The sequence below is a fragment of the Lissotriton helveticus genome, chromosome 5_1 (genome assembly GCF_964261635.1).
Source record: "Lissotriton helveticus chromosome 5_1, aLisHel1.1, whole genome shotgun sequence".
Classification (NCBI taxonomy): Eukaryota; Metazoa; Chordata; class Amphibia; order Caudata; family Salamandridae; genus Lissotriton; species Lissotriton helveticus.
The window spans coordinates 2,049,940,962-2,049,966,363 of record NC_136065.1 but is presented as its reverse complement, the minus strand read 5'-3'; the positions used below and the strand labels follow the sequence as shown (position 1 = coordinate 2,049,966,363).

General features: G+C 44.7%; 1 protein-coding gene across 1 annotated transcript in view; it reads left to right on the top strand.

Annotated features, from left to right (window-relative positions):
- The window catches only part of LOC144756262 (complement factor B-like), a 285,284-nt gene that overhangs the window by 136,151 nt on the left and 123,731 nt on the right, over positions 1–25,402 (top strand). Inside the window, exons 11-12 of the mRNA XM_078645907.1 lie at positions 11,168–11,265; positions 23,239–23,359. Coding sequence (XP_078502033.1) covers positions 11,168–11,265; positions 23,239–23,359 — 219 coding nt within the window. The remainder of the gene's footprint in view (positions 1–11,167; positions 11,266–23,238; positions 23,360–25,402) is intronic.

Sequence of the window (25,402 nt, the reverse complement as noted above, 5' to 3'; positions counted from 1 at the left end):
CCTATCTGGTCCATTCCCACGCTTTCAAATGGATTCCATATGATAGGGAGTGGTTGCAGGGCAACAGGCGGAGGTCGGTAGGTTTTTGCGCTGACAAACCTCACATTCCAGACAATATTTGGAGACTTGTGAGTATACCCCAGGCAAATAAAAGTTCTGTAAAATCATTTGTGTTGTTTTTTGTGTTTCCCAGTGTCCGGCCAGCAGGTGTGAATGAGCAAAAAACAACAAATTGGTCTTGAGAGGCCTGTGGAACCAGCATTTGGGGGGTTGACTTATCATTTTCTGTTCTATATAGAAGATCATTTGTAATGTGGAATAGAGGATAGACCGGGGTTTGTTTGACCTGTGTCCAGGCATGTTGTAGGGTGGGTCGTGTTCCTGACAATACCGGAAGCTCCTGTCAGAGAGCCAAGGAGCTTGGGTGAGGAGAGTCACCTATTCTGGGGGAGATGGGTTGGGGTCCTGCAGATTCTTTCCTCTGGGAGGTATGGTAACACCCTGAGTCTAGCCTGAAGGGTCTTCCCACCTGAAATGAGGATTGGGAGGTGTATGACTGGGTAGGCATGAACATTCCCATGAACATATCTTATGGGTACGCGTTTGGTGGTACTAAGAACAGAAGAGGACACCAGGGACTCTCGGACAACAGATTGACGGCACCCCGAGCCAAGTAGAGCTTTTACAGGCATCCCGTTCACCTGTACACTCAAGTAAAAATATGGCCCCATTCCTTCTGTATATAGGACCATACGGGGGATACAGCTAACGTCCATGGGTTCCTCTGTCTGTTTTCGTAAGGGGCAGAACCGGGCGATATGGCCCCACTCCCCACAGTCAAAACATTGCGGTCCCTTGGATGTTGGGGTCTTGGGGTGGAAGCGAGGGCGAGGTGGTTGAGGTAAAAGTCTTGGGGCCTTTTTCTCGTTTTTTTGGGAAGGAGCAGCCAGACGTTGTTTGTTTGTGTCCATGGGTAGTGAACGGGGCTGGACCCGGGCGAAAATGGAGGCAATGTCCACCGCTTGTGTGGCTGTTAGATTTGGATGTTGTTTTAACCAACGTTGTGTGGGGTATGGGAGGGACTCCAAGAACTGCTCCAGGTAGATCAGTTCCATGAATTCCTTCTTGGACTGTTCCTGGGGTTTAAGCCATTTGTCGACTGCCGCTTTGAGCTTGAAGTATATGGTCTTAGGGTTGTCCCCAGGTATTCCCCTTTCCCTCCGGAAGCGTGCCCGATAAGCCTCGGGATCCACACCTAGGTGATCCAGAATGATGTCTTTCACTTCAGCATCTGAAGTGTTCCCCAAAGGATTGGCCACTTGGTAGGCGGCCTGTGCTTCTCCGCTCAGTAAAGGGGCCAGGAAGAAGGGCCACTTGGCAGCAGGCCACCCACATGCATGTGCAGCCCGCTCAAAGTTAGTCAAGAACACATCAGGATCCTCTCCTGGGAGGTACTTTTGTAAGGCGATGTGGGGATTGGTTGGTTGTCCCCCGGTATGACTTTGCAACTGGGTAGTCAGCTGGAGCTGGTCAACGGCAACCTTTTGGATGCATTCTATGTGTTGATTCATAGATTTTTTTAACAGTTCGTAGTCGGCCTGGGCCGACGTCATCTGCTTCTTGACGGCCTATTCTAGCTTCTGCTGTCCAGTGATTATCTGTTGTAATAGGTTTTCCATACTGGCTATGGAGCTAGATTGTCAGCATTCTCCAGTCAAGGAACAGATACAAGAGGGTAGGTGCTTCAGAGGTAAATTTATTTGAATAAAGGACAGTGTCATAAGGGACTGTTCAAACAAACAAGGGAGTTGCCACTTCTGTCAGTGGGTCTTCGTTGAGCGGTGTTCCGGCTGTGGGTCTTCAGACCGCTCAATATCGTCGTGAAGGAGAATGGGTAGGGAATGTAACAAGAAAAAAAGAAAACTACGGTCAGTTCCTAAGTCTGTCCAAACCATCTGTCACCTGTGTGCGATAGCGCAACGTGGCACAACAGCAGGAACGGTGTCTTAGCACTCACAGGGCGGTTGCGTGCCTCCCTCCGCCCTTCCAGCTGGCTTCCCGCCCAGGGGTTGCTTAGAGTACACCGATCTGATGCGAGCACGCAACTGCTGTAGCCACGCTCCTCCGGGAACATGGCTGGCTTCCTCGCTGTGCCGAATCGGGTCTGGCGCCCCCTTGACTGGCGAGAGATCCACCTCTCTCTCTACACTCTAGCCTGGTCCACTCGGCTGAAATCCGGCGACTGGTATTGGGCAGAGAAGACTGGTCAGCTGCTCCGGGTTCTCATTTCTCCAGTCAGCTTGCCCGCCGAGTTCTTCCTCTGGCCTCGTTATGGCCCCGGAGGTGGGTCTGTCTCCTTCAATAGGATTCCACGTTCCCGAACGTCCAGGTCCTTATAGGCCCACAGTACCTTTGAAGCTGAAGAGGACTGAAAAGAAAGGAGGGCCGAGAGGTAATGTCGGAACATGTCGGAGTCCTCCTCCCCCAGCAGGTCAACAGCTGGGACCTTGTGACACATGCTTATTGAAGGAATAATCCCACCGGGGAAGGAGAGTAAGAGACTAGATGTGGTTTGCAGAAAGATCTGTGGGTCAACCGCTGTGGCTTTTAAAACATCAAGTCCTAGGCATATTTGACAGAGTGTTATGGGAGTCTGTTCCTGCTTTCTAAAGAAAGGAAGCAAGACTTACTAGAAATAGTTTAAGAAGGACAGTCCACAACCAATCCATCAGTGCTGCAATAGATTCAGCAGACTTAGCAGTGACTTTATACTGCCATGAGATATTGCTACGCCAAGCCTCTTAGCTCAGGAAATCTTTAAAATTATAGACGGTTAAAGATCATACATTTATTGTTCACTGTAGTAATTCTATTCGTTCCTCACACAGATACGGAAATGGATTGCATGAAAAAAGAAATGGAGAACTTCAAAACTATTGGTTTTAAGGAAATTAAACAAATTACAAATCTCAATATAAAAAGAGGGATTCTAGGTACGAATGTAGGGTATTTTTTCCCCACAGTGGGTTTCTTACTCCCAATCTCAAGGTCAACAACATCAAAAATAGTCTCAATACCATCAGAGAAATGGTAGAGCATAAAGCCAACATCACAGAGATGGTATTCAAAATCTCGCTCACATTCGAAGCTGTGAACGACCCATCCTTCCTGTCTGTTACCCACTCAGTTGGGAGAGAGTATTACTAACCATCTGACAAGCTACAGAAAAAAGAGTCCTACAAATCATCCAATCTGTCTATGTTCTTCAATTCAATGCCCCACCTACACTTCAGTTGAATGCTCCACCTCCGTCAATCACTCCAAAACCAGCACCAAAATACCAACTACAACTTTTGAATCAGGAAATACAATCGCTCCTCTAAAACAGTGCAATAGAATTCGTTCCTCCTTCTCAAAGAGGAAAAAGCAATTGCAAGATATTTTTTGGTACCCAGGAAAGGTCCCAAAAAGAATTCAGACCTATTCCAGATGTAAGACAAGTAAAAGAATAGCTCAGAATGGAAAGATTCATAATGTTGGCTTTGCATCATATATATCCACAGCTTATGAAAGTAGACTCAATGTGTTCTGTGCTTCTGCAAGTCACCTGTTTCCCCATTCCTGTAGCAGCAAAATGCTGACATTTTCTCACTCACCTACAAATCAAGGTCCTACATCTGGACTGAAATTAGCTCTGAGGACGCTCTTTAAGTACATGTCGGTAGTAGCCACTCATCTCCAAAGGAATGGAATTTACATTTATCCGTACTTGGACACCGGTTGATCAAAGCACAATCTGCACATCAGACACAAATGGAGTTCAACATAATAAACTATTACATTGCCTGGGGCTGCATATCAATGTAGAAAAATCAGCCTCAATTCCATTACAAATCCTCAGATACTCAGGCGCAACTCTAATCACTAAAAAAGAAAAAGTGTGTCCTTTAGGGGAGATATTATCTACAATTTTGTAAATATGTCACCAGTTACTGCCCAAACCTGTTCCTTCTTGTCAGCTCTCATTCCTGTTGGGGCCCATAGCCTAATGCATTTACGCATGTAGAGACGAGCATTGAGAACAATGCATGCCTCCACGTAAGACTACTGCACCAATACCTAGAGGGTCATTGGTCTCACAGAAAAGACAACTGGAAGGACAGATTGAGTCTTTCTGTGCAAGCGAGACAATCACTAAATTCAATCTCCTAAAAGGAATTCCCTTCTATCAGGACGTCCCAAATCAAACGATTGTCACATATACCTCTCTGACAGGTAGGGAAGCTTATTTTCAAGATGTAACTATTCAAGGACTGTGGTACCTAAAACAGCATAATGTACTAGAAATTAAAGCAGTCCATTTAACCCTCAGAGCCTTCTTACCGATGTTGAAAATGAACAGAATTGTAGTTCAAACAGACAACACCACAACAATGCATTTCCTCAAAAAATAAGGCAGCACTAGGTCCAGAATTCTATCACTAGAATCTCTATCAATTTGACATTGGTTACTAGTGAGAGGGTTCTCGATCAAAGCAGTTCACCTACCAGGATTACAAAAACCTTAATCCAATCTTCTAAGCAGATATTTTCAAGAAACTCACGATTGGAAATCGCAAGCAGAAGGCTTATTATATAACCTCCAAGACTAGGGCTTCCCAAATATACATCTCTTTGAAACTTAAACAAGTGCAAAATGGATATGTTATGCCTCTAGGACATGGGATCCAAAATCTCTGATCAATTGCTGTGGAAAGTGTTTTATACTATTCCTCGGATCCAACTAATACAAGCAGTGATAATCAAACTGAGACTCTCTAATGCAACAATGATCTAAACAGACCAGAATGAATGGCAAAGACAATGCAATTGTGATATTCAGAGCTTCTTCGCCTATATGTCAAACCCCACAAGAAGATGATGTGCTAACAAAACCTGCTCTCCAGAATGCAAGCACATATTCTCTACCCCCAAAGTAACCTCACTGCATTTGGGAGCATGGCTTCTGAAATCATGTAATATGGCCATTTGAATTTACCACCAGACTGTATGTACATTCTTAAGGAGTCCAAACGCTTATCCATCAGAGCATCATATGCATTCAAATGGGAAAGATTTGCTCTAAATAATGGTCATGAGTCTATTATGTGCCATTACATTGTTGTGCCTTATTTGCTTCTTCTGGCCAGGTTTAAGCTGCAACATTCCACAATTAAAGTTCATATTGCTGTCATTATACCTTATAAAAAAGGACCTTCCCAAAACTCATTCTTCACCATTCCAGTACTTAAAGACTGTTTAGAAGATCCACCTTTTAAGCCTATGCAAAAGGCCTTATTGCACCACCTTTCATGGAAGGAAGGTTTTGTAATAGCAATTACCTCTGCAAGAAGAGGCAGTGAAATTCAAACTCTTTCAGCAGTCAAGCCTTTTTACTGTTCGTTCATAGCAATAGGGTAGTCCTCAGAACATACCCTTCTTTTCTACGTACACTAGTATAAGATTTTCATACACATCAAATTATGTCTTTGCCAGTATTTTTCCCCAGTAGAAAGGTCTTTTTAACAACTAGACGTTAGAAGGGTCCTTTTGTTTTATTTATATATAAACAAAGCAAAACAAATCAGCTATTTGTTAAATATGGTCCGTTTTGGACATGTTTGGCTTCTTCGAAGCAATCCATTGCTAGATGGTTAGTTTCTTGGATTTCATGTTAATAACAACAAGTCAACAAACTACTTCCAGGGAAAAACAGAGCTCATTCCACTCAGAAAAGCAGTATCTGTTGGTTGGTTAAGAAATGTACTCTTAATAAAAATAGGCAAAGCAGCTACCTGAAATTCAATATACAGTTTTCACCAACCATTGCTGTTTGGATGAAGAATCAAGAGCTGATACACTACTAGGTCAATCAGCTTGGTTAACTTACTTCTGTGTTAGTTACCCATAGTTATTTCTATTATTTTTCCATATTATTCGACAACCTCATATTAGGGATATGCTTGCTATTCTAGTTTGTGTTATTCTACTATTGAAAAGAAAATGTTACTTATTTGTAATACTGGTTGTGCATCGTTGCTTTATACTAAAGGATAAATATAGTTTTAATAGGATATCATTTTAGAGTGGAAGTTATGAGTTTATATTTTTTATATTGTACACCTTAAATGTCATTTTAGGATGGGTTTTTGTGGCAAAACTAAAAGCCACATGTCTGTTTACAGATTACAAGTCCTCCAAAAATCATCTATGTTGGCTTTATTTGTAACTGGTGAACTTAGTAAAACTAGCCTGAAAGTTTTACAGCTTCTTCATTCACTGACAATCTGAGAAAGAGAAACACCTTAACAAATGTTCACTTACTAAAATAAAATAAAATCCACAAAAATACGATATCATTCAGTGAAAAGTGACACCTGATGATGAGATTTACATTTTTAGCTTTGTTAAACCATCTATAGAACTTGGGTATAGCAGGCACAAGATGTGAGAAGGTATTTTTCATCACTGGAGGATCTCCAATTCACTATTGACACTTGGATTTTCAGCTTCCGATGCGTAAGCCATTGGGAATGATGTTAACCTTTAATGATGACAGTGAGTAATAGACTAGCTCTCCGTGACTGATGAACATGTTTAGGATTTGGATATTCAAGTGGTTAATAGAACTGAGTTGTTACCTGAATTACAAAATGTTCACTAAAACCCCACACTGTGGACCTATTGTGTATATGAGACTCTCTGAATGTAAAGTGTGTGAAGGTGTAAAACGAGAGGGTCCTACCAAATATAACAGGATAGAGTATTCACTGTTTTCCTGGGCTTTGGTTCCATTCAAAGGTTTGTATATGCATTGACATTAATCTTAACAGATGATGTATAGCACATCGTTCAGTAGATACTTGTTTCATACTGTGGATGAATCATAAATTGATGGGCTCTCTCAAGGCTTTTGAAACAAAACTTGATTTTATTTAATGAGCTTTTCCCTATGCTCCAGTTGCTCTGGAATAATTATGTGAAGTATGTGTACCTCCTTCAATACTTCCTATGTACAGTTGAATTACAAGGAAAGAGGTGACCTTCAGGGTGAAAGGATTATACACCACACTATATTATATTGGCAACATAAATGTTCAGTATCAAGAAGTGTATGGAGCCCTAGAGGGAAGGACTGTTGTGCACATCACATCTGTGAGAGGAGATTGAGAAGGTTTATAATGAGCGAGCAAATTTAGACCACAGTAAGATATAGGGCCTCATTCAGGGAAAGATGAAGTGACTTATTAAGCACGATAATTGCTCCGAGGCGTCTTGGAGCTATGCAAATCTAGAATCAGAGCAACCTCAATTGTCAGTTTGCTGAACCAAGAGCTAGGTTTTCAGCAAATTCTTCAATACAAAAAGAGAGGGGGCAGCCTTCAGACTATAAGGGGCCGTAGACCTGAAGAAACATCTCCTACCTCAAGATGACCGTTTGAACAATAGCACCACTAAGTGCATGTAAATGTAATGTAAATGTATTGTATTTATATAGCGCACTTCTACCCGGAGGCCTCGCAGCCCTGTATTCATACCACTGTGGAACCCATACTGGCTTTTCTGTGAAATGTCCACTTCTGGGCACCCCCAAGGTGAAGCCAGGCATCCAAGCGCTGCTGGGGCCGTTGTGGAGATTAAGCAAGCTATTGCCCAGAGTCACAGAGTGGGACCCATGATTAGACTAGGCACCGAGGCGAGAATTATCAGGTCTGGGGAAATTGAGTCCAAGTGCCGCCGAGGCAGGAATTGAACCCCGGTCCCGGGCCAGAAGTCTGCATCAGGGTCTGCCGCTCTAACCATTGAGCCACGCTTCACACATGGCAGAACTGGAGTGAAGACTACTGCCAGGCACATACCAATTCAGATTCTTCCTAAAGTAGATAGGGCCTTGCCCATGAACAGTCTTAATGGCTGCACATAGGGCCTTAAAGATGATTCGTTGTTTCATCGGCAACCAGTGCAATTTACTAATCGCCACTTTCACAGAGTGGAATTTAGGGATTTTCAGAAGAAAAAACGCAGCTGCGTTTTGAAGGCTTTGAAGTTTGTTTAAAGAACCCTTGGGCAGGTTTAAGAAGAGATTATTGCAATAATAATACAATCTGGCCAAGACCAGTGAGATGAGCACTGTTTTTAAAAGATCGTAAAGTATTCATTTTTTGATTTTTTGGATTACTCTTAAGTGCCTGCGAAAACTAAGACAAACTAACCTTATTGACTTGATTTTTATATTTCAGTTTGTTGAAAAGCAGCACCCCAAGATTTTTTAGCTTTGTAAAAGAAGCTGAAAGTGAGGCCAGATCAGATGGGCACCATGCAGGGGAACAGAATGAAGTGTTGGTTGACCTCTGTTTTAGATGAATTATGTTTTAAACAGATGCAGTTCATCCAGTTACTTAGCGCACTCATAAAAATTCCTGAATAGATCGCTTGAGTGGACATCATTTTTTAAAAGAGATACTACTATCTGAGTATCATCAGCATAAGTTGCTAATGATAAACCAAATGATTTTATGAGTGCAGCCAAAAGTGTTACATACAAGTTGAACAGCGCTGGGCTCAATGAAGGACCTTGCGGAACTCCACAGGGCAAGGATTATGGTTCTGAGGTGAACTCTTCTAAAGACACCGATTAAAGTCTTCTGGAGAGAAATGACTGCAGCAGTGCCAACGCCGGGCTATCTATTCCAAGGCGACTGTCAACCAAAAGATAATGGTTGACCGAATTGAAGGATGCTGACAGATTAAGCAGGATGAGGGCGGCATTACCACCCCCATCTAGTGCTACTCTAATTTCCTTGGTGGCTACTATCAGTGCCGATTCCATGCTCTGATCCTGTCTAAAGCCAAACTGAGTATTGTTGAGGAGCTGATTGTTATCTATGAAGTGAGCAAGTTGCTCATTCATCAGTTTCTACACCAGTTTGGTTGGATAGGGGAACCTGGAAATTGGTCGATAATTATTCAGGTCCAACACATTTAGGTTAGGTTTTGTTAATAGCTGGAGGACTGAAGCCGGCTTCCAATGGGTAGGAAAAAGGCCTGTCTCGAACATAGCATTAAAACTCTTGGCCAAGTATAGTGCTGCTGCCTCTTATGCTAACTGTGCTATTAATCGAGGACCCTGGTCCTGGGGGGATCCGGATTTAGTATTCTAACTGATGGGTTTTAGTTGATCTACTATGGGAGCCTCAAAATGATGAAAGCCTGCAGTGACAGATTGTTATTATGGCAACCAGAGCCATCAGCAGTAAATAATTGCTTTCTCCAGAAAAAACCCTGTTAATGAATCACCAAACTCTTGGCTATTTGCCGCTGTATTACTTGCCAACGGCAAAGTCCGTTTTTTATAGACTGAAAAAGAGTTTTATTTGAATCACTTGCTGATTTTATTTGGCCCAAATAATAGGCCGATTTGGCAGCAAAGAAAGTTTCTTGTATAATGCTATGCATCGTTTATACTTTTCTCTTTCTATCAGCTCACAGGTTCTAGGCCATATCCGCTCCTGTCTCCGACATCTTTGTTTGGATGCTCTAAGTGTCTCATCAAACCACAGTTGCGACACCTTCTGGATATTGTTTGTCCTGACTTTGGCAGGGGCAATTACATCAAGGGCGATGTGAGCCAATTAGAATAATCCACCGCCAACTGGTCAGGTTTGTCCGAAGGTTCTGGTAGCGAGATAATAAGTAGCGAATTTAGTTCGGTGGCTTGTACCGTGTGCCAGGCTCAGCCAAAAGGCTTCTTATTACATAGTAGAGTAAGAGGCTTTTCCTGAAGCCTCATCGCCCAGAAGACTGCATGGTGATCCGACCAAGTCAATTATAAAAGGAATGAGTTTCAAATACCTGGATTATTTGTAAATATCTCATCAAGTGTGTGTCTCGCGCAATGCGTGGGGCTGCTGACAATCTGGAAGAGTTAAAAATAAGTTAAGGTGTCTAAAAGGCGGTTCAAGTCTGGATCCAGCTTATTTTCCAGATGGAAGCTGAAATCGACCAAAACCGTAAAATCAAATTTCAGATTAGGATATTCCAGGAGCGAGATAGTTTTGTCAGAAAAAGTCATCCTAGGCCATGAGGAGTCTTAACAAGTTAAACAGTGAAAAACAACTCTCCAAGTCCGTTCACTGATGCAGATGTAAAGATAGCTGAAAAATGGTCACAATAATCCACTGCCAACGCTCCTCCCCTTCTACAGGGTCTATCTAGGCAAATAAGTAGATTAGCCTGTAGAAACTGCTGCAATGAGCTTAGTGCCAGAAGTATCACCAGGCCAGGTTTCCGTAATGAAAATCAGGTCCACTTGATGTATCGTTAAGAGCTCAAAAAATTCAGAATGGTGCTTAATCAAGGACTAAGTATTCATCAGAATACATTTAATACCAGAGTTCTCAGATAACACTTTAACCCTATCCTCACGATGATAATAAGATATCCATCTACAAATACAGAATATCCCAATCAGCTCAGCCACTGCATCCTCCATCTGGTTTAGAGCTTGTAAGATTCTAGTTGTCCCAGTGGTGACGGGAAACCAACGGTAGCTTACATGGTAGAAGCCTTCTACCTTTTGTCAGATGCTGCTTTCCCAAGTCCAGGTTCCCCTCACACCCCACACTCACCATAATGGTCCTGGAGAGGAAATTATTAAAAGTTAAAATAACGTCCCCCAGGCACTGGGAGAAAACACCATGCTCATCATTGGGCTTACTCTTTCATTTTCCAAAGAAATACCCCTGCTTTGAGAGTTTAATTTTAGAAACAAAAGAAACCCACAATGGTCCACCATAGTCACTGGATTGACACTGATTTCACTGAAGTGGCTCCTGTCAGGCAATCAGGAATGGCTTCAGTGGCAGGAACTGCATTGGTGAAAAAAAGATGCTGAGCCAGTGAGAAACCTTTGAGGACCCAATATACTCTTAAATACCATACATTAAGTTCATACTGTGTCGGTGAAAAGGTCAGAAGATGTTTTGAGAGTGAACTGGTGGGCTATAACGTGAGACATACTAGTTATATCATGTTGGGTATGCAGTGCAACACTTGTTCAGCATCTTTAAATATTGCATCTATATTGCCTCCATTTAATAACATTTTCATTTTTTTCGCCCATACACAGATGAGGATGCTGCCATGAACATGTGTGGGATGGCAAAGCAGTATAATGAGGCACGAGCTGAGGAAAAGAACCCCTGGCTTGTCTCCATCTCTATTACTGTGAGTCTGCAGAGCTATGTGCTGTATTCTTTGTGCCCGCGGTTACAATGCATATTAAAACAGACAAATGTTGGGGACTTTATAATATGCACACTACCCTAAAATGTCTTTTGGCATCGATGTAAAAGTTATTTATCTTCATTACTAATGTCTGTAATTATCAATCACGTAAGACTCTTATATTCTTTATATATGGAATAATGATGGTCAATAATATTTTGATGCATCAACGTTGAAGATCCCAGAAAGCCCCGACGAAGTCTAGGTAAGAATGCCTCACAAAATATGTGTTGAGAGTACTTTGAGAGTGTGTTTACCTAAGTGCTACATCTTAGACTCACCGTCATTTTATTATACTAATCCCTGATAAAGTCTAGGCAAGAAAGTCTAACGAAACACGTTTTGGCTAGACGTATTAAAGGAAATAAAAGAAAAGTCCATGCACACTTCTTGAAAGACTCGACATGTGGTCTTTCATTCTGCTTACAGTGACTGAACAATATCTCATATGTGTACCAGACGATCCAGAGATGTAGATAACTAGGGCATCTTGGACAGACACGCGGGATAAATAAACTCAGGCAAACACTTAAGTACATTTCAGTCTGGTTCAGGAATATATCTCTTAAAAGAATTTGGATTTTTAAGTGTATAGCTGGTGGATAGGGAGTTTGGGGACACTTGCATGGCCACCATTCAAAGGCATAGAATAAAGCATATGCCTAAAAGACATAGCCAGCCTAGATAAAAACGCACTCACCAGTAAGAATGATTCTTTGCTTTTGGTATTTCCATGGCTAGTCACGCTTGGATGAACATGTGCCATGGCATCAACCCTTGACCCTGTAACACTTTCAGATATCCATGATTTGTTGTATTCTCTTGATCAATAAAGCCCAAATTTTCAAGTGACTCAGTGATAGCCCTGAAACTTTAAAACTAGTTCTGACCCTCCATTGCATCACCCACAATACCTGTTGTGTGTTTTGGTATATAGTGGCACAGTCCTTTGAGGCGAGAGAATTACAGCTTGGGTGTATGAAGAACAGAACAATGGAAGCACAAGCAGCAGAGCACAGTACAGGCTCAAAGGCAAAGATACAATGATGAGTGACAGAAAAGGAAGGTGGGGTCTAAGAGTGTAGTTGGACTCTTACTGGGTCATGACGTAGTGTACTTTAAAGACATGTCTTCTTCGCTTTATTAAATTGGAGCTTTCCCTTCATCTTCAGGTCTCAAAGTTTTCTCTAGCAGAGCTGGGGCTTAATATAATTTGGACTCAACAATCCCTTCTGTGTAACCCTGATGGGGGTTACACACCAGGGATTGTTGAGCATATCACTTTGCAGAGTGCTCTCCTTCTCTTATCTGCCGCAAGTGTGTGATGGACAGGGTCCCAGACTCCTTCAAGGAATTTTCAAAGACCTTTTGCCCCTACCTGCCACCAGTCTGGTTGTTACATAACAAAGGGGTATACCCAGTACCCAGTTGGACCTGGGCTGATAATGGTACATCACAGTCTGGACACACCAACAGGTTCTCATAATATAATATGCACTTTTAAGATTATCCAATCCAATCCAAATGACTTTATTTCGGCCACTAGGGCCATCAAAGTACAGTTCACAGTAAACAAGTATAATACATTTTGTAGTTAAAGATTATAAATCTCTCAAATTCATATATTAAACAAGTTAAAAATCTCACAAATAGTTAAAAAAAAGCTCATAATACAATCATCAGCCAATTAAAAAGATAAAAGATAGAAGTAGCCGACTAGGGAAAGCAGCATTCAAGGATTAATACACAGCTAAAAATGTGAGACTATAGCACTAAACCCAGAGCATGCATATAATTACCGAACCTATCTAAATTCAGTGCATTTCTACAGCCCCATGGTTCTGCTTTAGAATAGCTCTTCGAATGTGCCACATGCTATTTAAAAATCGAGGTACAGCAAAGACTATTGGTGGATGAGTGTCATACTTTAAAACTCTGTAGGCCTCTGTGCAGCGAGCAAAGCCTAGGTTCTTGCAGAGTTGTATTAACCAGCGCTTGCGCAGCAACCGATAGCCGGGACAGAGGAACAGAACATGTATTTCAGACTCCACCTTATAATTACATGCAGGGCAATCCCCCCTTGGTTCTTTGACCCACTTGCTGGTAAATGCTAGTAAGGGGAGGGTCTCTAGTCTAAATTGCATCTAAAGTTTCCTAGCCAGTGGGGGTTGAATGAGGTCCAGAAACTGCTCCTTACTGTATGTATTTTTAACGAGCAAAAATTCAGCTATTAAGCGACCACGTGAAGCACTTTCTTCTAGGGACATTAGATTGGTTTGTCTGAAACATTTGACTAGTTCAAGCCTCGATGTCGTGGCACATGATGCTTCGGGAGTTCTCCAGAGGCCCGGTTTACCTAGCTTGGTGGCTATGTCCCTTATGTGACGGAACCACAGGAGCTTTTTAATAGTACTTAGGGTCAGAAGCTCCTTTAGCTCGGCCCTTGAGATTTTCGTAATTCACCTGTCACCCCTTGGTGATGGGGGTTACCTCTATCCTCAGCATTTGTTTACTATTAGCAGAGACTCAACCAGCTCAGACAATGGGTTATAGGAGATGAGAACCCATCTCAAGCTGGGTACGAAGGTTATGTATGGATCTTCAATGGAATGGTGATCTCTTCGGGAGAACTAACAGGACCATTGAGTGACTTCCTCCTCTTCAGTCTGTCTCACCTCTGTCTCACGTGCAGAGTTTTCAGTCACCCCAGCTCCTGTATCCTACTCGGACATCACAGGAACCAGCCTGGCTAGTGTCATGCTCTTTATGAGTGGGCCTTGGGTAGCTCTTTAAGGCAAGTATTTTTCATGGATCTTCTGTCGAAGAGGGGGATGTCCTCATGAGAACAAACAGGAGAGCCAAGTGGCTTCATCCCCTCCACACAGTCTCACATGCACAACTTTAAGTCACAGCGGAGAGCCACAGGAGGTGACCTTGAGCGGACCGGTTAACTGAGGTGTGAGCGGAGACCTGGGAGTCCGCCCGGGGTCTCGCACCTGAAAGGAGCAGTGATACCGAGATGGAGGAGCTCATGCATAAGACATTCCGAGGGCTGTCAGACTCTGAAAGGAGAGGTATGGAGTCCAGGTGGCCCCTCGGGCCCAGATTAGGGCCAGGGAAGGAAAAAGAAAGAGGAGGGAGCAACTTTGGTGAAAGCCGCCAACCCCGCTAGGTTGAAGAGATTGGGGGCCCCCATTAAACCAGACGTGGCCTAGGCTTTGGAGCTACTCACCGTGCATGAGAGGTGGGGCCGCTGGAGAGCAATGGTTGTGGCCTGAGGCTGGCCCGATAGAATATAGCCACGAGGAGGGGAACCTTATGTGAAGAGAGCACTGGCGGGTGCTTGTCCAGACCTAAGACAGTACCCTGCAGACGCTGAGGACTCCAGAGGCGGCCTCGGCCTGGATCCCTATGCAGCGTGGATAGTGGACCAGATCAGTGAGCGGCGAAAATGACGTGGTATGGGTGCCTACACCTCATAATACATGAGGCGAACAGAGTGCCCACCTAGCGGGGACCATACAAGTGGTGCTGGACCCAGGACAGGCCTGAGAGGTGACGCCGTGGATACGGCCAGTGACTGAGACTACCCAGGTCTAAGTGTTCATGTAGGAAGCCAAACCCCCACAAGAGGAGTTGTAATGTTAATCTAGGGAACTTGTGGTCGGTACACGTTGGACCCTGAGCAGATGACCACTGGAGCTTGATGATCACACTGCTGGGGATGAACTGATGGTATATCACTGTGCTGGAGAGTGAACCTAGATACTAGCCTCTACCGTATCTCCGTTCGGATAGCAGTGCTTGCATTCCTTCCAGTGCAATGGGCAAACCAAGCACGAGACAAGCAGGGGCCACCTAGGAAAAGAAAGAAAAAGAATCCACAGGAAAGAACGCAGAAAGACCCTGATGACCCTTTGCAGCAACAATTGGCCAAAATACTTGAGGCCATTGCTGATACAAAGGCCACCCTGCACCAAGATATCAGCACCGTGTCGGTAGCGTTGTGCCTCCTCAGAGAGGAGCACAAGAAACTGGATTGAGGGTGAAACTGACAGAATCCAACATTGCAGAACTCAAGCCTGCGCAGAAGACCCTGACTTCGCAAGTAGGAGACCTTACAGATAGAGTCCACATGCTGGAGCGGAGAGCTGAGGATGCAGAAGGACGAGACAGGAGAAACAACATTAGGGTCCTAGGCCGGCTGAAAGAGGTGGAGGGTAGGACATGGTGACCTTCTTGGAACAGTGGCTCCGTACTGTGGTTGCCTGCCGACATTTTATACCCTTGAGAGAGCGCACCGAGTGATGGCTAGGCCGCCAGTCCCTGGCCAACGTCTACGCCAAGTAGTGGCCAAGCTCCTCCATTCAAGGATAGAGACACCCTCTTACAAAAAGATCGGACCGAGGGTCCATACACTGTGGACAATAGTAGAGTTTCCATTTTCCCTGATACACTCTGGAGGTTCAAAAAAGGCATGCCTCCTTTCTGGAGGTCAGGAAAGCGCTGAGGGAAGTGAGACTCCAGTACTCCCTGATATTTCCTGCCTGATTGTGTATACTCCTCGATGGGAAAGCAAATTTCTGTGATGATCCAACGGAAGCGTAGGAGTGGGTAAAAGCATACAGAACGGGGGATCCCCAGGCAGCACGAGAAAGTATGGCATTTGTCCTTTATCACATGGAAGCGACATCCAAACAGCAGGCTGCAGTGCTGTCAATCGACCTAGAAAAGGCCTTTGACATGGTTAGCTGGGAGTACCTGTTTGAACTTATGCTGCATATGGGCCTTTGGAGCGGCTGGGTGAGGTGGGTACGGCTCCTCTATGCATCCCCCACGGCGAGGGTCAGGACGGGCAAAACGATATCCAACCAATACAAGATTTCCCGGGGAACTTGAAAGGGTGCCCTCTCTTGCTCCTACTCTTTGCTCCAGCAATTGAACCACTTCCTGAGAGGGTCTGATTGGGTGGTGAAGGGATAGGTCTCAGGATGGGTGAGTGGGTTCATACCATTTCCCTTTACGCGGACAACTTGTTGATTGATCTGGAAGAGGCAGTGAGGGGCACTGCCTCGGCTATGCAGCTCCTGGGGAGTTTTGGACAGTTATCGGGCCTCCAGGTTAGCAAAACCAAGACGTACCTATTCCCTGTGGTGGGTCCTATACCCAGGCCTGCTGTCTTTACAGCAGACATTCACTGGACCCCCTCTCATGCAAATACCTGGGTATCCATATCTTCCATTCCATGGAAGATCTGAGGGAAGGAAATCTGAACAGGGCTTTATGATCTCTTAGATCCTGTGTTCTCTTCTGGCACATCCTGCAGTTGCCTATTATGACTAGGATTTCCCTATCTAAAATGGTTATGATACCCGGACTATTATATTTCTTTATAGATCCCCCAGTCCTGATGCCCCCAAGATGGTTCCGCTCATTGAACTCCCTACTGCGAGACCTGGTGTGGGGAGACGGGTGACGGAGGGTGTCATTGAAGACACTATAACGTCCTATGACAGAAGGCGGTTGGGGGTACCGAACTTCGAGCTCTATATGTTGGCTGCCCAACTGCAATGGCTGGCACAATGGTTAGAGAGTGTGAACAAGGAAGACATCTGTCTGACGGAACCTGATATCTGCCCTAGCCTATTGCTGGCAAAATTATTAGACCCAGCAATGACTGCCCCACACTGCTCGTTATTGCAATACACAGCCTTGCAGACCTGGAAAGATGCCTGACCAAGATGCAGAGAACCCAGAGGTACATCCCAATGCTGCCCCTAGTGGGACTTCCCCATGGAGACACTAAGAGAATATTCACTGCTGAACAGTTGGCGCCCTGGACAGAGGCAGGTTTGGAGAACGTTGGGGATTGCTACCTGGAATAAACACTGATCCCATTCGAGGAATTGGTGGACAGCCACGGGCTCCCCCCGGGGCAGTTTCTGTGGTATGAGGCCTTGGCTCACACCTTCGGGCAACTATGGGGAGGGGGAGGGAGGAGCCTGAGAAATGTGTTGCATTTGTTGATTACCCAGGGCTCTGAGGAACACCAGGTGAAGTGGTTCTATGCTACCCTGATCACTGCGTCCCGCAACCCATTACACGAGTTGCGGGGGAGGTGGGAGAAGATTGTGGGTGGAGAACTCACAGATGTAGAATGGGGTGAAATCTTGCAGTCCCCCAAGGTCTCCCGCAATACACGCTTGAAATACATACAATTCAATTTAATACATATAACTTATATCACACCTCACTGCCTCAATGTCACATATGGGGGAAATACAGAAGTGCCAAAGATGTTGCCAAATTGATGGAGATTTCATACATATGACATGGGAATCTAAGTCTATACGCCCTTTTAGGGAAGCAATCCTAGCCAAGATTAAAGACGCCCTGGAATGGGAATTGGACCTCACAGTGCAGGTGTGCCTACTAGGACTCTTCCCCCGGCAACCTAAACGTAAGGTTGGGAACAGGTTGATAGTCTTAGCCATGGGACTAGCCAAACGAAGAATAGCAATAGAATGAAAATCCATGGCTGGACCTCAAGTTGCAAGTTGGAATCGCGATGTGATCGGCTGGGTTGGGGCGGAAGGTAGATCGCTGAGCTGGAAAGAGGCTAGGGGAATGCGGAAGGGCCCCATGGCTGACCAATGGAAAGAGACAATGTTGTCCTGAGAGAAGCTGATGCAAACAAGCAGGAAGGAGGAAGGGGGGAGTGAGTGAGACTGTGAGGAAGTTCTGTACCATAACAACCTCCTCATAATAATGTTGTCATGAGATAGAACTATTCAATGCACCTCAGGATCACTTATAGCAGAGGAAAGATTATGTGATTGTGAGAGGAATGGACACAATAGGGGAGACCCTTTTAGCTCTCTTATGAGCTCCTTATGTTATACCGTCCCCTCCCTCCCGAATACGAACAGCCGGATGCCCACATACACCATCCTTCTGCACAGGTTTAAGTTCACAGTTTGAAGTTAAAGTAGATTAATACATTCCCAATAGTATTGCTGTGCCCTAGAGTGTTGCTGAAAGCCACCCACCTAAAAGAAACTGAATAGAATGTGAAGCAAATAATAGAATGGCAAATTGTTCACTAAGGGCAGGGACACTCCACTAGGCTATTTTCTGGCTCAAAATATTGTTTAAAACAAGTTGTCAATAAGTATCCTCTGAACCCGGAGTGGCATAGACTGGTGTACCTTTGTATTGCAACAGATAAATGTGACTGAATAAATGCCTGATGCTTGTAATCTGTAATGTTAAATATAAAATGCCAATAAAAATATGTTTTAAAAGGAAAAGAAGTCTTCTAATTAGGTCACATATTTTATATCTTCGCTCCCACACAATAACATAAGTTCATTCCCCTTTATCACCATATACCATGTCCACCTCACTCCCTTCACACCAGCTTATTCCACTAAACATTAAACATAGTGGAGTGGTGTGGCTCACTCGTTAGAGGCGGCAGACCTGTAAGCAGAAAACGGCCCTGGACCAGGGTTCTATTCCCGACGCGGCAGGATCTTGGACCAGGGTCAACGGACTCGATAATTCTCGCCTCAGTGCCTACTCTAACCAGGGAACACACTCGGCAACTCTGGGCATTAAGCTTGCCTCATCTCTACAACGGCCCCCCACAGACGCCAGGGATGCCTGGTTTCATCCTGGAGATACCCAGAAAGGGACCATCTCACATGGAAAACCAGGACGGGTTCCCCAGCGGTCTTCAGCGCCAGGACACTCGGTTAGAATAACAGTGCGCTTTACAAGAATCCCACATTTACATTTATAGAGCCTCCAGTTATCACAAGAGCAAGACAAGCAAACCCAGTTATCACAAGAGCAAGACGAGCAAGAACTTTATACACAAGTCAGGACAAGACAATTCCACTGTCGGCCAAGTAGAACTATACATCTTGAGGCATACCTGGCCAAACACTGGTTCCATTATGTAACTGTAACGGTCTAGATGTTGAGAGGATATCAACACAAGACCTCTAGCCCGGAAGGGCCTGCACACTATGTAGCACTCTGGTCTGGCGTGGCCCGAGAGCATAAATAAACGGGCGGAGGTAGCTCGGGACTTCCGGCACACTTCAATGAACCAGTGGCCTGTGTTTGCCTATGGCATAGGCCCCTGCAAGCCTCAGTGAGCAGCACTACACTGGCGACAAGGGTGGGCGTCCATCATTCACATACCGCTGAGAGCCCCTGCCTGTCGGCCTCACGGAGCAAAGAACGACGTTGTCGCAGCAGGTACGAGAGACGCACGCTTCGTTCCTCTGGCCCCCTGCAGGAGCGGTCGCATCAAGCCTCAAGGGTGAATGAGGCACTGTTGCCGTGTCGGATGTGGTTCCAAGAGACATCAAGTATACCTACCCGGACGTGCATCAAGGCGGTCTCGCGAGGTACAGAGCGCTGCCTGCCCCGTCTGGCTTGCCTGACTCACACACATGCTGCGCCGCACATAACGATACAAAAGGGGATGATGGACGGAGCGTTTGAGCAAATCAAACACTCACCCCCAGTCAACTGATCTGGATTTAATCCATCACCATTCTTTACTTCACTCAGCCACCCCAGTTCAGACATGGCCATATGCAAATCAGTCTGACCCTGTGCCTCATGGGAACAGTCCAGCCCGAACTGCCAAGCCATGTCTTCCCTGGACCGGAAACAAGCATCCTGGGGCCGGTTTCGGATTCATAATCCTCATCAGCCAGGCTATCTTGAAACCAGTGGCCAAGTGAGCAAGGGACTCACGTCTGAGCATACCCTGCCACACTTAAGGCGAACAAAGCGATACAAAAGGGGATGATGGACGGAGCGTTTAAGCAAATCAAACACTCACCCCCAGTCAACTGATCTGGGTTTAATCCATCACCATTCTTTAGCTCACTCAGCCACCCCAGTTCAGACATGGCCATATGCAAATCAGTCTGACCCTGTGCCTCATGGGAACAGTCCAGCCAGAACTGCCAAGCCATGTCTTCCCTGGACCGGAAACAAGCATCCTGGGACCGGTTTCGGATTCATAATCCTCATCAGCCAGGCTATCTTGAATACAGTGGCCAAGTGAGCAAGGGACTCACGTCTGAGCATACTCTGCCACACTTAGGGCGAACAAAGCGATACAAAAGGGGATGATGGACGGAGCGTTTGAGCAAATCAAACACTCACCCCAGTCAACTGATCTGGGTTTAATCCATCACCATTCTTTAGCTCACTCAGCCACCCCAGTTCATACATGGCCATATGCAAATCAGTCTGACCCTGTGCCTCATGGGAACAGTCCAGCCCAAACTGCCAAGCCATGTCTTCCCTGGACCGGAAACAAGCATTCTGGGACCGGTTTTGGTTTCGGATTCATAATCCTCATCAGCCAGGCTATCTTGAATCCAGTGGCCAAGTGAGCAAAGGACTCACGTCTGAGCATACCCTGCCACACTTAGGGCGAACAAAGCGATACAAAAGGGGATGATGGACGGAGCGTTTGAGCAAATCAAACACTCACCCCCAGTCAACTGATTTGGGTTTAATCCATCACCATTCTTTAGCTCACTCAGCCACCCCAGTTCAGACATGGCCATATGCAAATCAGTCTGACCCTGTGCCTCATGGGAACAGTCCAGCCCGAACTGCCAAGCCATGTCTTCCCAGGACCGGAATCAAGCATCCTGGGACCGGTTTCGGATTCATAATCCTCATCAGCCAGGCTATCTTGAATCCAGTGGCCAAGTGAGCAAGGGACTCACGTCTGAGCATACCCTGCCACACTTAGGGCGAACAAAGCGATTCAAAAGGGGATGATGGACGGAGCGTTTGAGAAAATCAAACACTCACCCCCAGTCAACTGATCTGGGTTTAATCCATCACCATTCTTTAGCTCACTCAGCCACCCCAGTTCAGACATGGCCATATGCAAATCAATCTGACCCTGTGACTCATGGGAACAGTCCAGCCCGAACTGTCAAGCCATGTCTTCCCTGGACCGGAAACAAGCATCCTGGGACCGGTTTTGGTTTCGGATTCATAATCCTCATCAGCCAGGCTATCTTGAATCCAGTGGCCAAGTGAGCAAAGGACTCACGTCTGAGCATACCCTGCCACACTTAGGGCGAACAAAGCGATACAAAAGGGGATGATGGACTGAGCGTTTGAGCAAATCAAACACTCACCCCAGTCAACTGATTTGGGTTTAATCCATCACCATTCTTTAGCTCACTGAGCCACCCCAGTTCAGACATGGCCATATGCAAATCAGTCTGACCCTGTGCCTCATGGGAACAGTCCAGCCCGAACTGCCAAGCCATGTCTTCCCTGGACCGGAATCAAGCATCCTGGGACTGGTTTCGGATTCATAATCCTCATCAGCCAGGCTATCTTGAATCCAGTGGCCAAGTGAGCAAGGGACTCACGTCTGAGCATACCCTGCCACACTTAGGGCGAACAAAGCGATACAAAAAGGGATGATGGACGGAGCGTTTGAGAAAATCAAACACTCACCCCCAGTCAACTGATCTGGGTTTAATCCATTACCATTCTTTAGCTCACCAAGCCACCCCAGTTCAGACATGGCCATATGCAAATCAGTCTGACCCTGTGACTCATGGGAACAGTCCAGCCCAGGTCTCTGTTATTACACTTCACGGGGGAGGAGATCTACAAGCACCTACCCAACACTGGGGCACCGATTGACTACGATGCAGCGGCCAGGCCCCTGAACGCACATTTCGATCCCCAATTGAACCCGGATTATGAAAGATTTAAGCTGTGCCAAGCATGCCAGAGGGAAGGGGAGTCTATGGACGCATTCCATGCGTGGCTATGTGAACTGGCGTTTGCAAAAGAAACAATTGATGGACGGAATGCTGGACAATGCAAACATTCACCCCCAGTCACAAGGATCTTGGTTAAATCCATCATTTGTATGCTCACCACAACCCCCCAGTTTGGACCCAGCCATATGCAAATCAGTCTTGACCCTGTTCCTTGTGGGAACAGTCCAGCCCAGCCCAAATTTCTAAGCCAGGTCCCCCCTGGACCGGAAACAAGCATCCTTCTGGTGAAACAACTCATGACAAGGACAGATGAGGTGATCATTTTATACATGAACTTGAAAAATGTCTTGGTGTTGAGGAATCCTCTCTGTTTGAGTAGAAAATAAAACTGGGATGATAAACAGAATTGTGGGTGCTGAAGAGCTGGTGGGCTTAAAGGGGCAGCAGTTGGTTACAAATGCTGACTCTCCAAGAGTGTTTTTAGTGTAAGACACTATGAAATGATTTTTATTATTGATTTTAAAATAAATGTGTTTCATTATACTTCGTTAATATAAAGGTGTTGTGAGATCTCGCTGGAAATTCATCAATATCCTACCTGTTTTATATACGATATTTATCCCTGATTGATAACATAACCTTTATCCTGAACCTGTAATGCCTAGTCAGTTTGATGTATCCTGGCCGTTCCTACGACTTCTGGGGCCCCTGGCGAAAGGGAAGATGTGAGGCCCCTCTAATTTGCTTGTTACATCACAAAACGTGACATCACAGAAAGTGACATCGCAGGGCTATTAATCTTATTTCTCATCACTGAATAGACCTAATGTGGATATCAGTAACATGGAGAAAAAGATAAAAATACCAATAAAATAAGTCCATTTATTTCAAAACTGTATTAAATGGCTTACATTGGATGGAAAAGCTAGGTGTATGTCTCACAAAGATGCAGTCTACACTTTGAGAATGTGAACTATCCAGGACGTAGGGGTAATCTTGATTATACAAATATACTGCAAAGACAGGCCAAACAGAAGGCGTGCAGGTGGTTAGAAAGTGGACAGTGGGAATCAGTACTGTTGGTGCCTTTGTTAGTCATACCTTCTCTCTTTCTCAACAGCGAGGAAGCGGTGTGGAAAAATGCCAGGGTTCCGTGCTAAGCACTCATTTTATTCTGACGGCAGCTCACTGCTTCAATATCGACGACAAGGCAGATCAAATCAAGGTGCAGACAAACGATGGTAAGTGAAACAATTATAAATGCCTGCCATCTTTGTGTTATTCTTGTGTAAGGATTCATTTAGTGAGAACCATGTTACAGAGCAGCAGATCACAGTGCAGTAGAGGGTTTATATTGTAGTTGTGAAAGGGGAAGGTGAGAGTGGGGTCAAGAATGGAGGGGCGAAAAGAAGATAAGGCAAATGGACTGGTTTAAAGATTGGTCCTATTTGATAGTACTTCTGCCATTTAATTTTTTTTATTGTTAATTTGGCCCACTTCCTTTGTTCTTCATAGTATTATGGGCCTGTCCAAGTGTTAAACATCTTGCACTTTATTTTAAGTGCCATTGCTTCCTTTGATTACTTGCCCACCATTCACCTGCTTCATTTTAATTTTCTAGATAGGAACATCTAGACTCCATTTTGTTTTTCGTTGTCCTCCGAGTTCTGTCATTTAGGGCCAGATGTATCAAGTCTTTTTGTGTTTGCAAACGGGTAGATTTGCAGAATGTTGTATTTCAGTGGATTTAGTTTTTTTTAGCATTCTTACTTCTCATTACAACATCTAGCTATGTCACTTTAACCTTTAGTTTGAGTTTGGTACTTACATATATATCTATATAAATAAAAATGTAAATGTTAATTTGTTCAAAATCGTAAATCTACGAAAGTTCTTCACCGATTGCTTTGAAATTTGGACACAACGTTGTATTCGAATACGCACGTGTTTTTATATACACAATGTAGGATTCGAATACACGTGTCGAATACGCGCGTGTTTTTAATCGAAAGCCCAAACAGACACATAAAAATGTCAATGTTCGTTTGTTCAAAATCATAAATCTCCACAAGTTCTTCACCGATTGCTTTGAAATTTTGACAAAACGTTGGATTCGATTAAGCGTGTATTTATATATACACAACATTGGATTTGAATACGCGCGTGTCCAATACGCGTGTGTTTTTCATCGAAAGGCCGAACATACCCTATCGATTGGGTTGCTGCGCAACAACTACAATTGACGCATAGAGACAATAGTCTATATAGATTAGGATGGACAGTTGGTGCAAGGATGGCAGACCGGGAAGTGGGTGGAGGGAGGGGGAGGAGTCGGTTCACTTTGCAACATTAGCGTGTGTTTATATATACACAACGTTGGATTCGAATATGCGCGTGTACAATACGCGTGTGTTTTTAATCGAAAGGCCGAACAGACCCTAGCGATTTGCTTGCTGCGCAACGACTACAAGGGACGCATACAGACAATAGTCACAAAAACATATTGTATACCCACACGCATTGTGAAATTAAACATATTAGAAATGTGCACTTACTCTTTTCTTTCTCTTCCATTTAACCAGACTGAGCCACAGCAACGCGTGGCCGGGTACAGCTAGTATATATATATATGAATTCGCATACTATGAGTATTTCATTAACTTCCACTACTTGATGAATTTGGATGAAAACTGTACATAACTGCCATGATTTATCGTTTAATTGACTATTCATGAATTGAAACGTTATGAATGCCCATCCAGGGCACTACAACTTATACACAAACAATTATCTGATCAAGGCAGTGCTGCACATGCTAATTATCTGATTTGTATTATTATTTGGTTCTATTTTTTATTTTTACCGTTTAAAGATGGCGCTTATGATTTTGGCCTTGGTCCTGTTTCTATGTCTTTCACTTGCCACTATTTACACTCGCCTCGCCGCCGCCAGTTTGAAACTGACGAAGGCAAGAGCCGAAACGCGTTTTTCCTGTTTTGTGCAATAAACCGAAGTGGTTTAACTTACTGCGAGTGCTGGTTTTCTGACTCTGGTCAGGGGAGCTGTAATATATATATATATATATATATATATATATATTTTCCCACCGATCTCCGGTATAGTCGGGTTTGCTGTCGTCGGGCGGTCCGAGCAGGGACACCGGAAGTCCCAAATATGCTCTCCACAATCTCCTCTCCTCCAAGAAAGATTACTCGGACACCTTCCTTATGCAAGTAAAAATGTAGATTTATTTGGCACAAACAACGCGTTTCGGCGATTAAGCC